General features: G+C 36.5%; 1 protein-coding gene across 1 annotated transcript in view; it reads left to right on the forward strand.

Annotated features, from left to right (window-relative positions):
• LOC116275826 (protein unc-13 homolog C-like) overlaps nucleotides 1-17,376 on the forward strand; it is a 236,563-nt gene extending 219,187 nt beyond the window's left edge. Inside the window, exons 14-16 of the mRNA XM_031668658.1 lie at nucleotides 11,422-11,514; nucleotides 12,815-12,974; nucleotides 15,597-17,376. Coding sequence (XP_031524518.1) covers nucleotides 11,422-11,514; nucleotides 12,815-12,974; nucleotides 15,597-15,882 — 539 coding nt within the window. The 3' untranslated portion in view covers nucleotides 15,883-17,376. The remainder of the gene's footprint in view (nucleotides 1-11,421; nucleotides 11,515-12,814; nucleotides 12,975-15,596) is intronic.
• The last annotated feature ends 630 nt before the right edge of the window (nucleotides 17,377-18,006 follow it).

The following is an 18,006-nucleotide window of genomic DNA, read 5'->3' on the forward strand; positions in this document are numbered from 1 at the left end:
TATGTAATGGCCTTCTTTGTCTCGTTTGATCTGTGTTGGTTTAAAGTCTGTTTTATCAGAGACTAGGATTACAATCCCTGCCTTTTTTGTTTTCCATTTGCTTGGTAGATCTTCCTCCATCCCTTTATTTTGAGCCTATGTGTGTCTCTGCAAATGACATGGGTCTCCTGAATATAGCACACTGATGGGTCTTGACTCTTTTTCCAATTTGCCAGTCTGTGTCTTTTAATTGGAGCATTTATCCCATTTACATTTAAGGTTAATATTGTTATGTGTGAACTTGATCCTGTCATTATGATGTTAGCTGGTTATTTTGCTCGTTAGTTGATGCAGTTTCTTCCTAGCATCGATGGTCTTTACATTTTGGCATGTTTTTGCAGTGGCTGGTACTAGTTCCTTCCCATGTTTAGTGCTTACTTCAGGGGCTCTTGTAGGGCAGGTCTGGTGGTGACAAAATCCCTCAGCACTTGCTTGTCTGTAAAGGATTTTATTTCTCCTTCACTTATGAAACTTAGTTTGGCTGGATATGAAATTCTGGGTTTAAGAATGTTGAATATTGGCCCCCAGTCTCTACTGGCTTGTAGGGTTTCTGCCAAGACTTCTGCTGTTAGTCTGAATGGGCTTCCCTTTGTGGGTAACCCAACCTTTCTCTCTGGCTGCCCTTAAGATTTTTTCCTTCATTTCAACCTTGGTGAATCTGACAATTATGGGTCTTGGAGTTACTCTTCTCGAGGAGTATCTTTGTGGCATTCTCTGTATTTCCTGAATTTGAATGTTGGCCTGCCTTTCTAGGTTGGGGACATTCTCCTGGATAATATCCTGCAGACTGTTTTCCAGCTTGGTGCCATTCTCCCCGTCACTTTCAGGTACACCAATCAGATGTAGATTTGGTCTTTTCACATAGTCCCATATTTCTTGGATGCTTTGTTCATTTCTTTTTACTCCTTTTTCTCTAAACTTCACTTCATTTCGTTCATTTGATCTTCAGTTACTGAAGCTTGTGCATTTGTCATGTAACTCTCATGCCATGGTTTTCAACTCTATCAGGTCATTTAAGGACTTCTCTGCTTTGGTTATTCTAGTTAGCCATTCGTCAAATCTTGTGTCAAGGTTTTTAGTTTCTTTGTGCTGGGTTCGTATTTCCTCCTTTAGCTCAGACAAGTTGGATCAACTGAAGCCTTCTTCTCTCAACTCGTCAAAGTCATTCTCCATCCAGCTTTGTTCCGTTGCTGGTGATGAGCTGTGTTTCTTTGGAGGGGGAGATGCACTCTGATTTTTTGAATTTCCAGCTTTTCTGCACTGCTTTTTCCCCATCTTTGTGGTTTATCTACCTTTGGTCTTTGATGATGGTGACGTACAGATGGGGTTTTGGTGTGGGTGTCCTTTCTGTTTGTTAGTTTTCCTTCTCACAGTCAGGACCCTCAGCTACAGGTCTGTTGGAGTTTACTCGAGGTTGACTCCAGACCCTGTTTGCCTGGGTATCAGCAGCAGAGGCTGCAGAAGAGTGAATATTGCTAAACAGCAAATGTTGCCATCTGATCGTTCCTCTGGAAGCTTCGTGTCAGAGGGGTACCCAGCTGTGTGAGGTATCAGTCTGCCCCTAGTGGGGGATGTCTCCCAGTTAGGCTACTTGGGGGTCAGGGATCCACTTGAGTAGACAGTCTGTTTTCATATCTCAAACTCTGTGCTGGGAAAACCACTACTCTCTTCAAAGCTGTCAGACAGGGACATTTAAATCTGCAGAGGTTTCTGCTGCCTTTTGTTTGCTATGCCCTGTCCCAGAGGTGGAACATACAGAAGCAGGCAGGCTGCCTTCAGCTGTGGTGGGCTCCACCGAGTTCGAGCTTTCCTGGCTGCTTTGTGTACTTACTTAAGCCTCAGCAATGGCGGGTGCCCCTCCCTCAGTCTTGCTGCTGTCTTGCAGTTAGATCTCAGACTGCTGTGCTAGCAATGAGGGAGGCTCCATGGGCCTAGGGCCATCTAAGCCAGGCATGGGATATAATCTCCTGGTGTGCTGCTTGCTAAGACCCTTGAAAAAGTGCATTATTAGGGTGGGAGTGACCCGATTTTCCAGGTGTTGTGCCTCGCCTTGCTTTGGCTCTTGCTCGTTGGGCTGCACCCACTGTCCAACATGCCCCAGTGAGATGAACCTAGTACCTCAGCTGGAAATGCAGAAATCACCTGTCTTCTGGGTCACTCACGCTGGGAGCTGGAGCTGTTCCTATTCGGCCATCTTGACGCAGATCTCTAGAACAAGAGACTTTTAAAAAATTTTGGAAGCAGACAACATAATTACCTACATAGAAAGCATAAATAGATCTATATAAAAACAATTAGAAGATTTACTCACTACAAAATCAATAGCTTTCTTACATAATAGCCAATTAAACTAAAATATTTAAAATAATAAAACAACATATCTACAAATGTAGCAAAACATGTATAAAACCTCTAAAAGATTTTGATATTCAGAGCAAGACATGAATAGCTGAATAATTGTAGAGAAATATCAATTTCCAAATTTATAAATACAATGATCAAAATCCCAACAGGTGACATATTAAAAAATGTCTAAAATTGTGTTGCTATATTTACTAAATATTAATAGGAGAATGCACGAATTATGAAATATTCATGAATGGTATACTATACAGTAGTTTAAAATAAGTCAATTACAATGCTGTCTATTTAACATGGATAAATCTCAGAATCAATATCTAGTGAAACAAAACTGTACAATGATACTCATAATACTGTTAATATTTCTAAAACCTATTAATGAATGATGAATAAATATTTATGGGTCCATAAACCAAGTATAAAAACATTATATTTTTTTCAAGTGTAATAGTTTCTGAATTCATGATAATGGAGAAAGAGTCCAGGGAGGAGAACTCTTGGGGCCTTAACTATTTCTATAATATCTTCTTTTTAAAAAGCTAAAAATCAAAATGGAGATATAAATCATGATAAAATGCCAGGCTTATAACCTCGGTTTATGTTTAATTTACAATTTATCTTTTAAATAATAATATTCTTAAGTTTTCGAATTGTGTAACTGTATTTGGCAAATATTTATCTAGTACGTACTAGGAACTGTTTTAGGTAGTAATTAAGTATTTGTGATCAGGGCAAAGATCTTTCCCTTATGGAGCTTATATTTTGGTAGGAGAAACAATTATACATTGCAACATCAGAAGTGCTTGAAGAAAAATAAAACAGGGTAAGAACTCCAGCCCAATATCCTGGTGTCCCAGCTACTTTAATAGCACAAGTTGTTCCCCAGAGGGACTTGGTGGAGAGAGGTTGTTGACTGTCATACTGCTCTCCTTTTTAACTCAATCAGATACCATAATGTTCATGTTCTTCTCTTTCCTTTTATAAAACTTTACATAGTGTCAATACCTCAGGTCAGTGCTGGACCTATTTTTTTAGACTTTGGCTATAATTGAAAAGCTTTCTTGCTAGGATTAATATTTTTCTCTCATTATTACTAGTGTCTTATTCTGTTTTAACACCATATTGCATAGAACTTGCGCCATCGCTAATACCCACATCCCCAAACATCCAAGACTTTGAGCTGGCACAAAGCAAATTTTAGACTCTATAAGCATCTATTCAAATAATTTGAATCTCTTTGAATCCATAATTTCCCTGAAAATATAGTAACTTCCCTCTGTAGCTATTATATTACAAGAAAGAAGACTTTTGTGTAGTAGTCAGGTATAGATCAGTACCCACACTCACTACAACTCAACAGCTCTGGTCTTAGGCTCTATTGGCTGAATTATGTATTAATTTTTCTGGGCTTGACTTTTTGTTCTATTTACACATGAGGTAAAACTGGCTGGATTAAAATTTATGCTCACATACTGTCTCCCTCATAACTAGGTATTGTGTCATTTTTTCCTGAATTTTAGGAGGAAAAATACAGGGTTGCCAGAATCTTCCTTTTCGTCTTGGATATTATATACAAGACATTTTGCCCTTTATCCATAAACGTTGCATCCAGATATATGCTGGTGTATTTTATACTTTTCTAATTTTTCTGAAATGGAATTCTTCTAAAAATTTAAAACTTTTACCTCAAGAAATTTTGTTGTACTTTTAATGACTGTTGTTTTAAAATGATTTATTTAGGAATGCTGTTTTTGGAGAGAAGCTTTCTCCTCTGAGTTCTGAAGATAGTATCTTTTTCTTGTTCTATAGAATGTTTGTTTCAGATACCCTTTATGGGGTTTTATATATTCACTCATTCTCAAATGAGAAGATCTATTTAGACATAGATTTTTCAATGTGTATGTGAACTGGATTAACCTTAGCCAATTTTTAAATTTTTTGTGGGTACATGAGATGTTTTGATACAGGCATGCAATGTGAAATCCATCTCCTCAAGCATTTATCCTTTTACTGACAAACAATCCGATTATACTGTTTATTTTAAAATGTACAGTTAAGTTGTTATTGACTATAGTCACCCTGTTGTGCTATCAAAAAGAGGGTCTGTCTTGTTAACTTCCTTTGGTTACCGATAGATGCAGTGTCTGAAGCCAGGGCTGTGGGGATGCATAGTCCCTTGACTGACTTCATTCATCTGAACTAACTCGGCTTCCATTACTACATTTATTTACTTTAGTGATTACCAAAAAGAAGACATCCTGAAGCTCTCTTCTTTCAAAATGCATTGTTCCCTAGTCTCATCCTGCCTATAATGCCTGGTGGGAATACACACTGCCATATGGAGAGAACCTTTTTATATCTCTACCTCTCTCTGCTCGATAGTCATGTTTGCTAGTAATTGTTGTGCATGAATAGATTTGAGAGATGCTGACAGGTCAAGTTACATAGATATAATGACTATGTATCTGAAACAGTTTCAGGCATTAGTTGGGGTTGAGAGTTGTTTTGTTTCTTTTCCCCCAACTGCTGTGACTTTCCAGGTGGGAACAAGTAACAGTGATTGGCCAAATCCACATGCTACCTACTTCCCAAGTTCTTCTCTTGTTTGACAATCTATCCTATTCTGTGGATTCCAAAAGATAAGCTAGTTTGTCAGTGGAAAGAATCCAGAACTGAAAAATAAGACCTACCACTAATATTGCCCCCTTTGTTGGAAAGCGTTCAAAATACTAAGCCTCAACTTCTTTATGTCTAAAACAAAAAGACTTGATCAAATGATTTCCAAGCCTCCCTCTAGCCCTAAAACTCTTCAATCTTAATATGTTTTGATCCTAAAATATTTAAAGTTAGGGCATCTAAATGTCCCAAAGCAATTCTAAATGATAATTAACCAACATGGTGACTTACCTCAAGGATTTCTTAGTAACCTCTCATCAGTTTCTCAGCAACACACTTCAACCAACTGTAGCCATGGCGACTCAGTTAACATAAAGTAGCAAATATAAGCTGTTTGAATCAGCAGTAAGTTTAAAGTCCAGAAAATCCTAGGAAACAAAGTTAATTTAAGTGTGTCTTTACATAGTTGCTGTGGAGTTTGTGATATCTACCAGTGTTACAGTCAACCATGCACTGCATTTCAACAGTGGTCCCATAAGATTATAATAGCACAACACATGTTTGTGGTAATGATGGTGTAAATAAGCCTGCTGTACTTCCAGTCATAAAGAGTATAGCAATATAATTATGTACAGTTAGAAAAGACTCAAGTTAAAGATCTGAAAAATGATGTTGAGGATTCTGACCCCGTGTAGGCCTGGGCAAACAGTTTAACAACAACGACAAAAAACTTTTAAGTAAAAAAAATCTTTATAACCTTATTCTGTAATATTTTTTCTATTTTAAAGAAAGATGATGATGTTTTTATACAGCTTGAGCTATGTGTTTGTGTTTTAAGCTAAGTGTTACTACAAGAGTCAAAAGGTTAAAAAATTAGTTTACAAAGTAAAAGGTTACAGAAAGGTTAGTTTATTATTGAAGAAGATCTTTTATAATGTAGCCTAAGTGTCTAGAGAGGCTGCAAGGTGTCCAATAATGTCTTAGGTCTTGATATTCACTCATCACTCATGCATTGAGTCACCCAGGGCAACTTCCAATGCCACAAGCCCCATTCATGGTAAGAGCTCAATTTAGGTGTCTTGTTTTTGTTTTATACTGTACCTTCTCTATGTCTAGCTATGTTTAGATACAGAAATACAGGTGTTACAACTGCCTACACTATTCAGTACAGGAACGTACTGTAAAGGTTTGTAGCCTAGGAACAATAAGCTGTGCCCTACCATTTAGAAGTCTCATAGGCTATACCACTTAGATTTGTATAGGCACACTCGATGATGTTTGCACAATGAAGAAATCACCTAACACGTTTTTCAGAATTTATAGCCATCATTAAGTGACATGTGACTGTAGAGTTTAGTATATAATAAGTGAAAATGCAAAATAAATGATAGAAAATCTTAAGATATCTAGGTGCTATATTAGTGATTTTTTAAATCTTTTGTTCCATGCCCTGTCTTTTAGTGTAGCAATGTTTTAAATGCCATTAAAACTAAACCAGGCCAAAGTTTGCTTTTTCCTCTTTGATGTTAAAAAGAAAAAAAAAAAAGTGGAGGGGCAGGAGGGAGAGATATGGGGGGAAGCTGTTCAATGAGCATCAAAGCACAGTATATACAATACCTTATAAGTCAGAGATCTGAAGTCAAATCTCAGCTTTGCTGTTTATTGACTTTAACAGGTAACTAACATCTGAATCTCAGTATTAGCCTCTGTGAAACGTATACAATACCTTGCAGGATCTTACACCTAAAGCACTTAGCACAATGCCTGGCATTCATAGGTAATAAAAAATTATAGCCATTATTGTTATCACTGCCATGAATTCCTCCAAATATTTATTAAATAACATGGAAATAATGAGCAAAGACTAGGGAAGACAGCACTGTAAGGGATGAGAGAGGAAAAAGAGCTTAAGTCATTGTCCATTTATTCATCATCTACCATCTTGGATGATGCCTAATGACTTAGAGAACTGAATGTGGAGGGAAGTCATTCCAATCCAGAGTCCTGGACCTGACAATGGAGGAGCTATGGGGCAGATGAGCCTAATATTTAATTGTGATACTGCCAGAGTGGTTGACCTTCATAAATAATCTACCTCCTTGTTTTGTGGGGCCAGATTCAAATTTCTTTGTCAGAAACTTAAGCAATTGGTTAACCTATAGGGGTCATTTGAGAAGCTGTGATGTGTTTTCTATATCATGTTTCATAGGTCATTACCAATTAAAAGCATTCTATGAGTAGTCATTATTAAACGTGTGAGACTGTTGATGCATACTAAAATTATGGTAGGTGAGAGATTCCATTAAGGTGCTTATTAATCCCATGGTATAACAACAGTAAGCAGGAATTTTTAATCCTCAAAAGCTGCTGTTCTGAAGAGAAGTTCAAATAAAGCAGACAATGAGTTATTTGAGCTTCCTTCCCTGTGTCAGTGTGTACTCAGAAAGGCACTATTCATTCTTGAAGTATTCATGACTTAATAATATTAGTGACAAAGGGCACGTTGTAGACACACAGATGGTGACTTCAGATGTGGTCTAATCCCTATGGATTTAGAATAAGCAAGACTATATAATAGGCATAGCCTCTCATTAATTTTCTGAATTGCTCACTAAAACTTTGTTGAATAAAGGGTATGATGTTAGATTATTTCCATATTCAAATTCATAGGAAATGGAAATATAGGCTGCTTTTTTGGGCAAAGAACTAGTTGATTGAGATATCCTGTGTTCAAAATGTTTTGGTTCAATTTCATTTTTACCCTGGGATAGACAATTGACCAATTTCACTGTACACATCATATTCAAGGATGTAGTAAAGCAAATCTTCCAAATGTGAGGTAAAATATATTGCACAATGTAACACACATGTGACTGAATTAAGCAGCTTTTAGAAAATGAATCAATGGAAGTACATGTATATGTCTTTTCACAGTAATACAGGAATATGAAAATAATGGGACATAAACTGCAAAGTAATCCTGATAACGTATGGAAAAACTTAAAATTCTACTGACTTTTAAAAAGATTTTGTCAAAAAACAAAAAACCTCTTACGTCAATTATAAACGTACAGGGAAATTTAAAATACAGGAAAAATATTTGTTTAGTACATTGAGAATTAAAGTGTTTCATTGTAAAAGTCTTTTTAACAGTAGTTTGAACAGTGTTTGCCTTTTTCTTCTCGTCGTATAGTAAGGGGTGAACAGCTTTTCTATGCATTGGAAATGGATCCAAACTTAGGACTATGACAATCCACCAGCATTGTAATCCTTTCAGCTTTTTATGTCATCACCTATCTGAGAGTTCCCTAAATGTGAGCTTTTCTCCATGTAAATTTTGCTCAGATGTCTGTATCTTTCTCCTCACTTATGTCAATAAGCCCAACTTCAGTAATCTGCTTGGATGCTTCTCTAGAATCTTTCCAACGGCAGTAGTGTCAACATTCCAAGGGTCAGTAATTGCTTAGATTAACTCATTTGCATTGTATGCATGTTTCACTCTAGCATTATCGCTTTTCCTTTCTTTGCTGAGCTTTCATCTTTCTCGGCCAACTCCATCTTTTGATTGTCCAGGTTTGTAAAATAATTGCATGGGTTTACAACTGGGAAACAAAGTGGCCACACTTTGGTCACTGTGTACCTGTTCACACACAGACGACAATCACCTACTTCGAAAGAAGAGACTGGTCACTAATGATAGGTGTCTGCTATCCACATAGTGATTAAGTGGACTACATAATTATCTTGTGAATTTGTCCTTTATGCAATTACACACATTTAATACACCATGGTAACTGAAATTTGAACTGGTCAGAGGGATACTAATGTTGTTTAAACTGTGGAAGCAACTACTGTCAGACTATTTAATCAACAATATTTAATTGTCCATGTAATGCACATCAAAGCGTTGTATGAATGAGAAGTATGGATTATTAATAATAAAGGCATTCTGTTATGGAATACAACGAAGGAGAAAAATCTGCGTAATTAACTATAATACTAGCTATAGCATGACTACTAGAGAGCGGTATAAACATAGGGCCATGAAAGCAGAATCGTGTAGTTCCAAAGTGAAAATTCTAAATAGCATGACTATTAAGCAATAAGAGCAATGACAATCAATACTTTCTAGCCCATTGTTTCTAACCCACAATTTTCAGAAAATTTATGTTCTGCATTGCACTTCAGGGTTGTACTACCTTACACAGCCAGTTCTCAAGATTATATTTGATCTCATTGAAGTTAAATTTTGTCTTAGAAAAGGAAATATGTATTTTGAGAAACTAGTAAATGTTTCCACCCAGGAGGTTTCAGAAAAGTATTCAGGCACTGCTGAGTACATAAGCAAGATTTTTAAATCCTCTGCCCCTGACATCAATGCAACCCTCAATATCTTATTAGAAAACACACACACAGGTACGGTGTATAAATGGAAGACCGCAGATAAGCAATTTGAGAAAGGAAAAACTTACATTGTATACGTTTAGCGTCCCTTCTCTTAAGGGTTTTACGCACGTTTCTTCAGATGTTACTTGTCTTAAAACAGCTAAGTCTTCCTTCATAACTAAGGACACCAAACCGAAACTCATACTGCCCTACTTAGAATGTTATGGGCAGGTGCAGCATTTTCAGATCTCACAATCCAGGTTCATACTGAATTAGTTACTCGTGCTGCTAGAAAATTACTCATTTCTTAAGGTTTTGTTCTGCTCACATTGAAGCTTTGGCTCAAAGCTCTATTCTCGGCTGGGCATGGCAGCTCATGCCCACAATTCCAGCACTTTGGGAGGCCCAGGCATGCTGGTGCACACTTCTAGTTGCAGGTACTTGGGAAGCTGAGGTGGGAGAATCACCTGAGCCCTACAAATCGAGCCTGGAGTGTGCTATGATTGCACCACTGCACTCCAGCTTGAGCAACAGAGCAAGACCCTGTCTCAAAAAAAAAAAGAAACCTGTCTCCCAAAAGCAGGCTATAATCGTGACTTCAGTAGTACAAAGAGTAAAAGATAAAGGTATGACCTCTTTCTCCTGGTGGTAGTCTCCCTGGCATGGGGGAGGAAGGAAAGAAAAAAGATGACTCCATTTGTACTTCAGTGGTGACCTTTAGTGGTGAGGGGTCATTGTCTATTTGGTTAGTGTGAAGGGTTGTTCTAAAATTCTTATGTCCAAAGCGACCACTTTCTATCTTCCAGTCCTTTTATCATCAAAATGGCTGTGCCAAAGAGAGAGGCCCTTGTGGTGAACTGGCTCATCTCAGCAGGTTCCCTTGAAAGGTTCTGGCCCAAATCCTGATGATTCTCTCAAGATAGAAACTGAAAGTCTTTCAGAATCTTTGGCTCTGGGATTTCAGCATTAGCCTTCATTTTTATGAAATAAGATCTGTATTAATCTAATATATTGCAAATGAGATTGCAAAAGTTACAATTTCTATGGGTAGAAATTAAAATTCCACATAACTTTGACAAAAATACTATGCTTTTAAAAACTATACTGTAGATAAACTTGTAGCATAATAATTATAGTTTATAATAAGGAATTAAAAACAATTGAAATATGGTTACATTATATATTCATGTAATGGATTAAATGTCAAACATTAATGTTTTGTTTTCCAAGCATGTAGTCATTGAATATTTACCACTGAACTGGAATGACCTCCATGATAAATTTTTACATTAAAACATAAAGGCCTGGTAACAAATAGAGCATGTGCTTCAGTTTGGGGAAAAAGTTGTATGTTCATAAGTGATATGTTAATGTGAACATAGTAAGAGGTTGGTATTATCCTCATTTAAGAAATAGGATCATAGAAACAGTGGTGGCTTACTGTGATTTGAACTCACGTTTATCTGAACCCAAATCACAGGCCCTTTCCAATACAGTAAGTTTAACCCCTGACTAATCTTTCCCAGGATAGAGTTGACTTTTTAAAATGCTATTGGTAGACCCTGCAAATATATTACAACAACCTATTTACATGTGGGTCTCCCCTGGCCAACTATGAGTTTCCTGAAGGTAGGTACCCTAACAAAGCTACCTTTCTGTTCCCAGTGCTCTGGTATGGCACATTGTAGAAAAGTTCTTAAAGTAATAAAAAGCAATGGTGCATCCTTGTGTGCAAGCAATGAATATAACTTCATTAAGCGGATAGGAAATCAACTGAAGTTCTTTGATCCATCAAAGCAGTAACAGAATGTCTTAGGATTTCTGCAGAGCAAATGAAATTTTAGTTCAGTGGGGTAATTATTACATCTAAGCCTCAAACTTACCTATCAAACCTAAGTGAATATTATGCTGTGAATGAACAATTCATTTCCAGTAATTTTATGTCTCATGCATAGAATGAAATTGTCCATTATTAACTAGTCTGAAAGTTCAGGCCAGTAAACCTCTGCTTATTTTCAGGTCTTTCCTCCAAAGATGCCGTGGGTCAGATATCTGTTCATGTGGACATCACAGCCACCCCTGGAACGAGCGATCATAAAGTCACTGTAAAAGGTATGCTTCAGGTCTAGATACATCAAAACAGCAATGCATCTTCTCTTGCATTTTTAAGTTTTAAAAAATATGCATAATTATTTTAGGGCATGCTCAAAATTTCCTAATGAAACCCAAGCTTTTGATTTAAAATAGACAAATATCAGTGGCACTAATATTTAGCATGCATTATTCAAAACACATAAATACACTGATTAAACATCCAAACTAACTTTATCAGATATTTATTTTGTGGTTGGTGCCATGATATTCATTGAAAACTTGTACTTTAAATATTAAGTCAGTATGTTCTTAACTATTCACAAAACCTACTTCTTTTTCTATGATTTCCAACAATTGGCTTACAGTTTTTTATAATGAGTGGCTCGATTTGTTGGTTTTGTATTGTAAAAGCAGCCTGAATGCAGGGGTAATTTCAAAGATGAAATTGAAAGGATTAACATTTTGTTCACAATGCACTCGTTCTATTTTTATATTAAGTCACTTCGAGCAAAACCAGGGTTGCCCAATATATTTCAGAATTATATTACACATTGTATCCTTACATCATGAAAGTAAAATATTTTACAAAAGATTATGTACAGTACTATCTACTGTCAATTTCCTTAAATATTTTTGAAAAATGTGTTGCCAACATGTGAAAGTTTAATGAATCTTTTGCAGTAGTGATTTTAATTAGAAGACTTCGCTTGAGGATGAGCAAAGGGATTTACACATGATGACTGAAATTTAAAAACAGTTATAATATCTAACAAGTGACTGGCTTAATCTAGGATGAAATAGCCACAGAGCAAAATATTAGTAGCAATTGAAAAAATATATAATGAATTAGAAAATTAGCCACGATAGACTTAAAAAAATAAAACTATTTATAAGATTGCAACACATTATAATATCATTTTGTATATAAAGTAACTAAATATTGAAAGCATACAATCCAAAATATTGTCATTGACTGGTAAATTTATAGATTTTATCTATTTCCTGATGAGCATATCTTAATTTTCAATATGAATAACACCATGTTTTTACAAGAGGAGGAGAGCGGTAACTTTTCATTAGTAACAGATGTCATTTTAATTGCAGCTAACTTTTCACCAAAGCCACACAGCTTGAAGCTGAAAAGCTCCATCAAGTGTGCATTCCAGAAAGAAAATTGTGTTTTATTGGAGTCCAGTGTCTTGTCATTGGGGTTAGGGCAGTATTATTAACTTTTGACTTCATAAATCACTTTTTAAAATGCACTCTAAATTTCCACACATTTGTTTGCTAAAATGTGATACTTCCTTTCCTTTTTTAGTGATTGCCATTAATGACCTAAACTGGCAGACCACAGCCATGTTCCGCCCCTTTGTGGAAGTTTGTATACTGGGACCGAACCTTGGAGACAAGAAGAGAAAACAAGGCACAAAAACAAAAAGCAACACGTGGTCACCAAAATACAATGAAACATTTCAGTTGTAAGTCATAAACCCACCTTACTTATTCCTCTAGGCAATAGTTATTGTACAGCTGACCTTACTGAGGGATTCGGAGTGGGAAGGGCTAAGGAAAATGAAGAAGGCTCTGTTTTTAGTTCCCTTCAATTCATTCAATATCTGTTCAGTGCCTACCATGTATCACCCAATGTTATAGTCATTAGGTGTATATATCATAGTAGGTCTCTGAATAAATCTTTTGCAGTACGCTCATGTAAGTTACTTTCTACAGATGAGGAATGTATGACACAATCACAAAATATTTGTCATACGGCATTAAATACTATACACAGAAGTATGCGGTAAGTGCTATGACTAGTTGCTTTGCCTGGGAGGTCAGGGAAGCCTGAGCATGTGACTTTTAAACTGAAACCTGTACAAATAAAAAGTCAACCAGACCTGGAAGAGCAGAACATTTCAGACCAAGTGAAATAGCCAGTACAAGGACTCTAAGGCAAGAACAAGTCGGGGATATTTAACAAGCAGCACGTCATAGATAAAGGAGTGAGATCCAGTTACTTTGGAGAGGAGGTCAAGGTGCAGATTCCGTGTCACGCAGGGCTATGCAATTCTAAATTCAGTAGGTGGTCCACTGAAGGGTTTTCAAATGAAGAGATGAACAATATGATTTACATCTTTGTTGTGTACAGAAATAATTATATGGTGGTAAGACCAAATATGTAAAGATCAGTTAGAAGGTTATTGCAGTAGTCCAGGCAATAGCTATTAGCGACTGACTAGATTGTAGTAGGGAAATAGATGGGGAAGATTCTCTATCATGTGTGGAAAGTAGATTCTTGCCATAGGCTAGAGGTAGAACATGAAAGAGAAATTCCCCAGAACGCTCAACTTAGAGTAAATCAAAATGAGCTTACTTACAAAGGAATTCACAAAGGGGTTAAGTGTAGGGAAATTTAAGTAAGTAATAATGGGACCTGGGGCTAATAGTAACCAGCCCATTACCATGCTTATGCCTGAAAAGAGTAGAGAAAGAGTCATTACTAAAATTAGGAAAGTGAAAACTTGATGTATACTCAGCCCTCAGCTGCCTTGAAAGCGGCAGTGACATTCCATGGAGGGCAACAGCCTCCTGGAGGCAGCCTCACAGGCAAAGAGCCAGGGAAATAAAGACTCTGACTTCACTCTCCTCACTGCCAGCCTCTTCATGGGGTTCCCTTTTGGCCAAAATCTACTGGAAGCAAGGAGAACCCCTAGTTTTCCTATTGCAAACAGCAAAAAGTAGGGTGGAGCCACAGGGGGCAAGTGGGAGACACCTGGCACTGAATAAAATTAAGGATGACCCCTAATTTTTGCCATAAGTAGTTGGGAAGATAGTAATTTACCAAGATGGAAGATGACAAAAATGTTTTAAATCTATTAATTTAGAGATGGCTTTCAGACTCTCAAGGGATGTCATTTAATTCAAGAAATACTCTAACCTAGGAATGGATACATCGAGAAGTTACAAGGCCTAGGACAAAGCCCTAAGGATTTACACACCAAAACAGTCCCTTACAGGTTTTTTGTTCATGATTTCCTGTAGTCGTTTCAGCACTCTGCCCTGAATATTTCATCCTCTTATCACTTAATAAAACTGAAGTATCCTACTCTATCAAAAGGGTCCTAATAGATCACATTTCCTGCTAATACACTAGCTTACAACATTTCACTATCTACTTCTCCACCTTACACAAAAACCTGAACCCAACTAAAGTTGCTTGTTAGTAAAGGCAGCATTTTGAATTCAAGAGATCTGGTTCCCATCATATTTTGCTCTTCTACTCTTACCCCTAGGCTTCCATTTTCTTTCACATTATTTCAGATATTCCCTAAAGCACAAAGTTTAGTTACCAGTGTTTCCTGGAAATGACAGTTTGACTCTGCAAAATGTTTCATCAGAAACAAGTCACCTGTAAAAGGAAGGGATTTGGAAGCTGGTACTGCTGAGGGCTAGATGTACAGTCATTTCAAGAATATGAAAAAGAATGAACACAAATAAGGAGTGGAGGAAGACTGTCTACTATATCACCACTGGGCCTTCTTTATTATGTTGACTGACAACCTGTCTTAGGTGGCTGTGAGGAGAGGCCACACACTTGACAGGTCTGTTACCCTAGGAAAGAATTGGCATTGAATCACCAGGCTCTGCTGGAATTGATTTACTCTGGAGATTTGTATCCAATTTAGCATATTGTGACTGGTGCTTGATGGGCTGTGCAGTGTATTCCCCTGAGAAAAGACTCCTAGATATAATAGCTTATTCAGGATTTGGAGGTAAAGTGATAGTAGTAACTGATATTGACATGGCATAGAAATTCTACCAAGAGGTACCCATTACCCTGGCCTAGCCCCCATGACTCTTGTCCAACTCCACTGTACCTGCAATCAGGAGACCCTGCCTCTACTGATTAATTCCCATTTTTTGTCTAGGGAAAAAGTAATTTTAAAATTAGCCTTCTAAGTCAAATTTAAAGGGTTACAATACAGTGATATTCTATTTGCCAACATAATAATCAGAAGCAATTGTATACAATTTTCAGCAGTATTTTGATGCTTAGTGGAAGTAAAATTTTTGCTCAAAATTTGTATTTTTAATCCACACAGCATTCTGGGAAAGGAAAATCGACCAGGGGCTTATGAACTTCATCTCTCAGTTAAGGATTACTGCTTTGCCAGAGAAGATCGAATTATCGGAATGACAGTCATTCAGCTACAGAACATAGCAGAAAAGGGAAGCTATGGGGCATGGTATCCTCTTCTGAAAAATATCTTTATGGATGAAACTGGTTTGACTATCCTTAGAATACTCTCTCAGAGGACCAGTGATGATGTGGCTAAAGAATTTGTAAGACTTAAATCTGAAACAAGATCTCCTGAAGAGAGTGCTTGAAACAAACACTGCAAGCTAAATTCATAACTATAATTGTTTGACTACTGCATGCATGTGCATATACATGGGAATGTTTATTTCACTACATTTCAATGTTTGCCAGTACTCATGTACAATGTCTACAAGGTATGTAAAAAAAAAACCTGCTGAACTTTTATATCAATTCTGGTCTTTGGGAAATAAGTGTTCCAATGAAGTGCCAAAATTATGATGTAAAGTGAAGTATCAAGAACACCTTTTAACATGTTTATTTTGTTTCTTTACCTATTTCACATTCACGAAACACAATTTTAAAAACCAGTCTTTTGGGTTCGCCCATCAGTTGTCTTTGTTAAATTAGTTTATATTGCCCATAGATCAGAAAACATTTATTACTCAATTTCCATTTTATTTACTTACCTCATTATAGATGTCTTACAAATACCCTTTTCTACCATAACTAGAAATGCAGTCACTTCTAGAAAGCATTTGTAATTTTATAGTTGCAGATATATTGTGATTTTTGCATACAAATTAAAATAGAAAAGGTGGGAAATATTTTCTGCTGACCGGTTTCCAACCTTTCTGAAATATCACTGTGAAGAAATGCTGTTAAAGCAGACTTACACAAAGCAATGCTAGAGTTTGTTAACAATGTTTGATATATATTGACAAAAAACTTTGTTCTTTAAAACTGCCAAGGTCACATCACATTTGTAAAAATGGTAAGTTAATGCATTTGTCATATACTGTTATGTCTTAGCTTTACCATATTTCATTCTTTAAAAAGTCATTGGGTTAATGGGTTAGAAATGGGATGGAAGGTTCATTGAAAAATACCTGTAAGTAACTATCTTGTTAATATCTTCCGTCTGACAGTTATGACTCTATAATCAGTTCAATGCTTTCTTTTTAAAAATATTCAATGATTAGTATTGAATGCAATATTCCTATATATTGTACTGATGCCAAAAGTCATGCTTTCATCCATTTAGTGAAAAAATAGTAAAATTAAGTCAGAAGAAATTGCTTACAATTTTGTAATTTGTATTTATACACCCCAAATGCAGTAGGAGAATAATATAATACAGCTTGGTACCTAAATATAGCTAAGTTGGTTTTTGAATATAAAAGTTTATGAATATTTGCATTTTCTGTATTTTTATGATTTGACTTTTTAGAGTCTATGCCAACATATATGGCTGTAAAACAGTACTTCGTAATTATAACTTATGGTCATAACTGTTAGTGGACTACTTACAGAAGCAAGAGCCTGTTATAATGACTGTACTTTGTGAACAGGCTGATCTAATATGTTAAGTACAGAAGTGCTTAGTATCATGACTGTCAGAACCATTCTGCTACTGAGTGAGTGTGAAATCACAGACCAGTGATGTTGGCTAATTCATGTTAAACTGTTAGGCCATTGCTTTGTTAATGACTTCTCTAAATGCATAGTGTGATGCGATCCTCTGGCATATGCTTTAATAAATGGATGTATATTGAGCACATGCAGCACTGTGTTGTATCTTCTGCCTTTTTATTTCATTTATGCAACATCATCTCATTAGTTAGTTAGGAATAAAACCTCCAGGCTCTTTTGACCATATGTAATAGTCTTCTTCTTATCTGGTTCTAACATCTCATTAAAAGTTTAGATGTCAGAATGGCTATTATTAAAAAGTCAGACAACAGATGCTGGCAAGGTTGTGAAGAAAAATGTTTATACACTGCTGGTGGGAGTGTAAATTAGTTCAACTATTATGGAAAGCAGTGTGGTGATTCCTCAAACAAGAAACAGAATTACCATTTGAGTAAGCAATCCCAATACTGAGTACATGGCCAAAGGAATATCAAGCATTCTACCATAAACACATATGCACATGTATGTCCACTGCAGCACTATTCACAATAGCAAACACATGGAACCAACCTAAATGCCATCAACAGTACATCAGATAAAGAAAATGTGGTACCTATACACTGTGGAATACTATGCAGCCATAAAAAGAATAAGATCATGTCCTTCACAGTGACATGGATGGAACTGGAGGCCATTATCCGAAGCAAACTAACACAGGAATAGAAAACCAAATACTAATCACTTACAAGTAGAAACTAAATGATGAGGACACAAGGACACTA

This window comes from Papio anubis, chromosome 7 (genome assembly GCF_008728515.1).
Source record: "Papio anubis isolate 15944 chromosome 7, Panubis1.0, whole genome shotgun sequence".
In the NCBI taxonomy this organism is placed as follows: Eukaryota; Metazoa; Chordata; class Mammalia; order Primates; family Cercopithecidae; genus Papio; species Papio anubis.